This window comes from Panthera uncia, chromosome A2 (assembly GCF_023721935.1).
Source record: "Panthera uncia isolate 11264 chromosome A2, Puncia_PCG_1.0, whole genome shotgun sequence".
NCBI classification, from domain to species: domain Eukaryota; kingdom Metazoa; phylum Chordata; class Mammalia; order Carnivora; family Felidae; genus Panthera; species Panthera uncia.
In genome coordinates, this window is record NC_064816.1 from 1,923,129 (window position 1) to 1,930,997 (window position 7,869).

A 7,869-nucleotide genomic window follows, 5' to 3' on the forward strand; every position below is an offset into this window, starting at 1 on the left:
GAGGGACAACTGAAGGCTTTCCCACAGAGCAGTCATTCGTAAGGTTCTGCCCACTGAGGGTCATCACATGTACATGCAGGTCTCTGGGACACTCAAAGGTCTTACCAGAGTCCTTACATACAAAGGCTTACTGTCCACTGTGCAGCCTGGTGTGTTCTTGAAGGGATCGGTGATTTGTCAAGATCTGTCCCCAGGGTGTTTCTTCACATGCACTTGAAGAGATGAGAAGAACCTGTATGCCTTCCCACACCTCTTGCATTCATAGGGTTTAGTTGCGCTGTGTGTTTTCAAATGACCTTGAACATTTTGCAGCTGACAACTTTCCCATACTCTATATACTCAAAAGGTCTCTCCCCAACATGTGTCCGTATGTGTACTTCCACAGTGACGGACACCTGAAGGTATTCCCACACTGCTGACACTCATAGGATCTCTCCCAAGCATGTGTCCTCATATGTGCTCCCAAGTTTCAAGGAGATGTGAAGGCTTTCCCACAGTGTTGACATTTACAGGGTTTTTCCCCAGTGTGTGTCTGCGTATGTATCCATAGATCAGTGTGATACATGAAGGCTCTGATACATTCCTGACACTAATAGGGTTTCACTGCCTTGTGTGTGGTCCTGTAATGTTCAGAGGTTGATGTTTCCTGAAAGCTTCCCCTCACTCCTTACATTCCAAGTTTCCACCCCTGTGTGATTTCTCACAGTATGTAGTACAAGGGTGCACTTACGACTGAAGGCTTTTCCACAATGCACACATTTATAGCGTTGCTCGCCAGTGTGTGTCCTCACATGGTCTCGTAGGCATGAGTTATACCTGAAGGTTTTCCCACACACCTGACATTCATAGGGTCTCTCCCCTGTGTGTATTGTCACATGTTCTCGCAGATTCCAATGATATCTGAAGGTTTTCCTACACACCTGACATTCATACGGTCTTTCCCCAGTGTGCGTCCTCATATGTTCTCGCAGGCATGACTTATACCTGAACGTTTTCCCACACTCCTGACATTCATAGGGTCTCTCCTCCGTGTGTATCTTCACATGATTTCGCAGATTCCAATGATATCTGAAGGTTTTCCCACATTGCTGACATCCATACGGTCTTTCTCCAGTGTGTCTCCTCATATGCACTCGCAGGTCTGTGTGATTCCGGAAGGCTCTTCCACACTGCTGACATTCAAAGGGCCTTTCCCCAGTGTGCGTCCTCATATGTACTCGCAGGTATGATTGATCCCGAAAGGATCTGCCACACTCCTTACATTCATAGGTTTTCAATGTACTGTGAGTGGTCATGTGGCGTTTAATATGACCATACCTCTGGAAAGATTTCCCACACTCCTTACATTCATAGGGTCTTTCCCCAGTGTGTGTCCTCATATGTACTCGCAGGTTTGGGTGATGCCTGAAAGCTTTGCCACACTCCCCACATTCATAGGGTTTCACTACATTGTGTGTGGTCATGTGACATTCAAAATGTAGACGTATCTTGAAAGTTGTCCCACATTCTTTACATTCCCAGGATTCATCCCCTGTAGGTCTTCTCCCAGGTACAAGAAAGGTGTGCTGACCAGGGAAGGCTTTCCCACACGGCTGATATTTATAGGGTTTCTCCCGAGCGTGGGTCCTCACATGTTTTTGCAGGCTTGACTTATACCCAAAGGCTCTCCCACACTCCTGACATTGAGAGGTTCTAGCCCCAGTGTGAGTTCTCATATGACGTGTAAGGAAGGAGTGATATAAGAAGGTTTTCCCACACATGTCACATGTATGGACCCTCTGTACACGGTCATTTTGCACATGACCCTGAAAAGAAGAAATGCAAGTGAAAGCTTTTCCACATTTCTTGCACTGTAGAGATTTTTTACTACTCAGACTCTTTGCGTATGTCTCCGATGCTCTCCCGGTGTCCTGACCTTCATAGGATTTCTCTACAAGGTCTGCATCCACATGAGTGCTGAGGCTCGTGATGGAGCTGCAGGCTGGGCAACATTCCTCACAGGGACTAGGTTTGAGTCCTGGGTGAGATCTTTGCAGATTCCCTAGGAAAAAACCATCTGTGAAGGTTTCCCTACACTTAGCACATTCACAGGATTTGCCTCCAGTAGGACACCCCTCATGCACAGTAAGACTTGTAATCGAGTTCAGGGTTTCTCCACATTGATCTCCTTCAAAACGTTCACAGACACTCTCCAACAAAGGACTGCTGTTCAAAATAGGAAGATACATGGTAAGGGAATAGTGATTAGAAGTGATCTCTTTAATAATTAATGATCTATTGATGCTTATTAATTGTTATTGGACTACATAATGGACATTTTCAATGACTGAGTATGGTTGTGGCACTGTCTGCATGTTTTGCAAAATGGTTCAAGCTTACTGTTCTCCTGAGGACTCAAACAGAGTCATAACGTTCAGGGTTTCTTACCTATAGTTTTCCCTGACCATTTTTAACAACGCAATGGTTTTTCAGATGATCAATACCTAGAATGCATTTATAAAAACTTCGTTTTGTGAAAGTTTTGACTACACGATTGTTGCGCTAGGTTTACACCTGTTCTCTACTTTCAGGCTAGTCTCACAATCGCCAACATTCCCCATTCCTCCCTTACAAGTGTCACTCACCTCAAAATCCCTTCCTGCATTTGGGTCAGATCTCCACTGCTGTGAAATTTCTGCTTCTCTACAAACACAGAACGGGAATCATTTTTTGTAAACATTAGTATTTTCTCTTCACTCAGAGGCTCATTCTGCAAAGAATTCCACTCATTTTACCTTCACTGGGAGAAACTACAAGAATTGGGAGCCTAGTTGAATTTCGTGGAAATGACCTGATGTGTAAGGTTAAAAAACAGGCCATATGTCTGCTTCTATTCATATACTGATCCCGAAATGGAAATGAACTTCATGAGGAAGAATGGTCATGGACCAAATTTCTGAGGACCCTTGTGACTTGGGACTTTGATGATAATAAAGCGTCTGAAATGGCAGCACGTTCATCCAGAAATACTTCAAACTAGATGCAGACTAATGTGGAGATAAGAATTATCAGAAGAGCCAAGTAGGAAGGAACTGGGCAAGACACACACATCCACACCCTACCTCTACAGGAAGACAGAAAGACTGGCCACGTGGGCTACGATGGATAAAAAGTCCAACAGGGAGGACAGGTGAATGTCAAACATCACCCTGCTCATACAAAGCCTGAGCCATATTTCTAATGGATGCATCCAAACGCCAATCCCTTCTCCAGAACCTGGTCCAACCGAGGGTTGGCCAGTCTGAGGGCACAGAGGCCTTCGGTGGAGCCTGCCTGAGCTGCTCAGCTGCCATTAGGAGATTAGATGGTGTGTGTGCTTGCTGCCCTGCCCCTGAGAAGAGCTCAACAGGAGGGAGGGTTTGAAGGACAACAAGCAATCTGGAAGATGGGCCCAATTTTCATCTTCACAGTCATGATGACTGATAATTGTGGGACTTTTTATTATTCATTCATTCATTCATTCATTCACTCATTTTTGGTAGAAGCATACTGACCTATATATTCGTGTCAGGTGTGCAACATGGGGATTCAACGATTCCATACATTACAAAATGCTCACCATAAGAAGTGTAATTGCTGTCACTATACAAAACTACAAAATTATTGACCATATTCCCTGTGCTCTACTTTTCCTTCCCATGACTTATTCAATTAAGTGCAAATCTGTCCTTCTCAATCCCCTCCATGATTTCACCTGTCTCTCAATCCCATTCCAATCCCACAAACACCAATTTGTTGTCTACGGTTTTAAGTCTGTTCCTATTTTCTGTTGTCTGTTCATTTTGTCATTTAGATTCCACATATAAGTAACCTGTTTTGTTTGTCTCTCTGTCTGACTTATTTACTTGGTGTAATACTCTCTAGCTCCATCCATGGTGTCACAAACATCAAGAATTCGTCCCTTTTGTATTACTGAGGAACAGTCCCTTGTATGTAGATACCACATCTTCATTATCCATTCATCTGTTGAAGGACTCCTGTGTTGCTAAGGTATCTTGAGCACAGTGAACGTGGGGGTGCACGTATCTTACTGTCCTGGTTTTTACCTTTGGTGAACTACCCACAACTGAAATTACGGACCATACGGTATTGTTGTGTTTCCTTTTGTTGTGGAAACTCCATACTGTTTGACAAGCTGGCTGCACCCATTGAAATCCCACCAATGAGGCGTTTCCCTTTCTCCACATCCTCACCAACACTTGTACTTCCTGTTCCTTTCATACTAGCCATTAGCTCACCTGGTTTTAATTTGCATTTCCTTGAGGATTAGTGATACTGAGCAGCTTTTCATGTGCCAAGAGGCCATCTGTATATTTTCTGTGGGAAAATGTGTATTATGTTCCTCTTTCAATTTTTTATTTTTCCTTTTGTTTCCCTTACCTGAAGGGATGATTCCACAAAAATAATGCTATGGCTGATATCCATGAATTTAGCGTCTCCATCTTGTCTTAAGACATGTATGGGGTCAAGTCCTACACCGAGGTGTTTAATCCATACTGAGTTTCCTTTCAGGTAAGGGGTACAAAGCTGCCCAGTTTCACCTCCTTGCAGGTAGCTGTCTCATTTTCCCAACACCACTTATTGAAGAGACAGTCCTTTCCCCATTGTACAGTCTCAGATCCTTCCTTGTAGATTATTTTACCATATAAACTTGGGTTTCTTGGGGCGCTTGGGTGGCTCAGTCGGTTGAGCGACCAGCTTCGGCTAAGGTCATGATCTCACAGTCTGTGAGTTCGAGCCCCGCGTAGGGCTCTGTGCTGACAGCTCGGAGCCTGGAGCCTGTTTCGGATTCTGTGTCTCCCTGTCTCTCTGACCCTCCCCCGTTCATGCTCTGTCTCTCTCTGTCTCAAAAATAAATAAACGTTAAAAAGTTTTTTTTTTTTTTTAACCTGGGTTTCTTTCTGGACTCTCTATTCTGTTGCCTTGATGTTAGTGTCTGGATTTGTGCCAGTACTATACTATTTTGTTGAGTGTAGTTTGAAATCTGGGATTGTTATATCTTCAGCTTTGGTATGCCTTCTCAAAATAGCTTTATTTGGAATCTTTTCTGTTTTCATACAAATTTTAGAATTTCTTGCTCTACTCCTCTCAAAAATGCTATTCATGAAATGATTGATAGGGATTGCACTGAATATATACAGTGCTTTTCATAGTATAGGCATTTTCAAAAAAATTAGTCCATACAATCCATGATAATGGTATAGCTTTCCCTTTACTGTGTCATGTTCAATGTATTTATTAAATGTTTTATACCTACAAGAGTATGGATCTTTCAACTTTCTTGGTTACTTTTTAACATAATATTTTATTGTTTTTGAACTACTTGAACATGGGTTTGATTTCTTAATTTCTCAGCTATCTTGGTAGTAAATAGACAAATGCACAGATTCTACAATATTTCTGTTCTGCAACTTTTATAAATTCATTTCTTACTTCTAATACTAATTAGTGAAGCCTTAATGATATTCTATGTACAGTTTCATATAATTTGCAAATATTGACCTTTTCTTCCTCTTCCTGAAAAGACCAGGGAAGGTATGGAGCCATCCTTACCCACGGAGGACAGGTTCCTGCAGGTCTCCAGAATCACATCTTTAAAGAGGTTCCTCTGACCATGATCCAGCAAAGCCCACTCTTCCGGGGTGAAGTTCACAGCCACATCCTCAAAGACCACAGAGGCCTGAAACATACCACACATTCTATTGCTGCAAAGCTCCATCATCACCCATGTGTGTGGGAGGATGAAGGGTGACAGGCGGGGAGCTGCACTCCATTCCTAGGACCCCTGAGTCACAACAGAGGGTGAGGACAACAGGTAACATAGACTTACACACACCCAATTTACTGGGATATTTACACTGAGACAGATCTGAGCAGACCAGTACTGTACAGAAACTGAAATATTCACTCGGAACACACACAGACCGGAGGACACACGCTTGGCTTGCTCTGAGACGATTATGCCTCGTCAGCTCCAAGAACTGGGACCAGAATGTCAGGATGCTGTGGACACTCAGATTCCAGGGCTGCTTGATGTGAGCAGCTCTCGCCCTGGAAGGAACAAGGGCAAGAAGCCTGCTGGAGTCCCCTCTCTTCCGACAGAGGCAGACACGACCCTTTCCCCGGATTAGGTGGGCTCTGGGCACCGACACAGGCCAGGGCCCGGGCGCCTGGCACACCTGATGTGTAAGACGAGTCCAGGGCCTTAAGAAACGTGGAAGTCAGCAGGGCCGCTCAAACTTTTAACCCAGGGCCCAGAATTCAAGGAAAAGGGCATTAGAAGGAAGAGTCCCTGAGGGATTGATGGGGATACAGCCACCGCTCACGTTAACACAGGAGGAAGAATCACAGTGTATGGGCCGCTTTCAGGCACAGGCCTGAGATGGAAAGATACACAGCAAAGGGCGCAGTGAGCACACAGCTGAATGCACACGGGCTCCTGAGTGACCTGCCTCGAAATGGCCACAGGCCCTAACTAACCCCTGCGACTTACAACCGGGCACAGGTCCCACACAGGGAGCATTCCAAAGGTTCCCATGCTCCCTCGTGACCCCATAACTGTAGCCCCCCAGCACCGCCTCCCGGCAGACGGTCTCTCCTTTGCCATCCTGCCTGCTGCTCCCTTGCAGGGTATTCAGTAAACTTCCATCTCCTCTGTTCTGCCTTGGGGGAATTCTCTCACCACCTGACCTGTGGGCCTCCCCCTGATCAGGTCACCCCACATTTGATGGCCTTCACAGGGACCCTCTGCTGTACAGGGCCTCGCCTGGGATTTTCTAGGAATTTTCTGGGAGTTTCCCTTGGTGGACTGACTCTAGTGTTCTCTGGGCAGATGACAACCTCCACCTGAGGTTCCTCCTTGGTGAGGATCCCCAGTCCCAGGGGGTGTCTATGGCACTGCCCTTGCCCAACAGGCTGAGGGATTTCCCCTCTTGCCCTTCAGGGGGATCCCTGACTCCCGCCACTTTCTTTTTGCCCTTTGGTAGGTGCAACCATATTTACTCACCAGGCAGCAAATTTCTCTATCTCAGGGGCTCCCCGGTATGGTCTGTAGGTCTGAGGGTGAACAAGTCTGGACCATTTGGACCTGTAAGGCCAGATGACCCCTTTCCTCTCCTCTCCACTCTGTTCCCAAGGTCTATTCCCAACGAGTGGCAAATATGGCAATGGCAGCTCGGCCGTGGTGAATCCGCACATGTGAAGGACTCAGCTGGGACCCTTTCCTGATGCTGGCTGAGTCTCGGCAGCCTTGCTTCTGTCAGATTCCCCCTTAACTCCTTAGTTCCCATGTACCCAGCTGCCATCTTGATCTACAAGCAAACACATTCCTACACATCTGAGTGCTGACTCCCTCCCTCCTTTTGCATAAGTTCAATGAGAATGTATTCTCCTTGTAACAGGACACCATTGGACACATTGGTTATTTTACTAAGGCTCTGACTGGAATGTTAGATTTGACAGAGACCTGCATAGACTCAGAATAAGCAGACAGCATGAAGGAATTAAGGTAGACTTACTGGAACCAATCAGGCCTCCTGGAAATACTGCCTGATGCCTTGCTGACAGAGTTCCCAGCAGCCTTACCAGGTGAGTAAAGAAAGTCAACACCAGGCAGGTGCAGGAAACCTCAGGATAGTTTGGGGAACTTGAGAAGAGGAAATCACATAAATCTACAGGTCTTGAAGACAAGTCTAATGAAAATATTTGAGGGGCACCTGGGTGGCTCAGTCAGCTAAGCATCCGACTTGACTCAGGTCACGATCACACGGTTTGTGGGTTCAAGCCTCATATCGGGCTCTGTGCTGACAGCTCAGAGCCTGGAGCCTGTTT

The 7,869-nt window shown here is 45.6% G+C and overlaps 1 protein-coding gene across 1 annotated transcript; it reads right to left on the reverse strand.

The window, feature by feature from the left end:
* Positions 1 to 629: 629 nt before the first annotated feature.
* Positions 630 to 5,758, reverse strand: LOC125931067 (zinc finger protein 77-like). Its single transcript, XM_049643189.1, has 3 exons — positions 5,593 to 5,758; positions 2,625 to 2,682; positions 630 to 2,205 (listed from the first exon to the last, which is right to left on the reverse strand). Exons 1-3 carry the CDS (start codon positions 5,756 to 5,758, stop codon positions 630 to 632), a joined length of 1,800 nt encoding a protein of 599 aa, XP_049499146.1.
* Between the last annotated feature and the right edge of the window lie 2,111 nt (positions 5,759 to 7,869).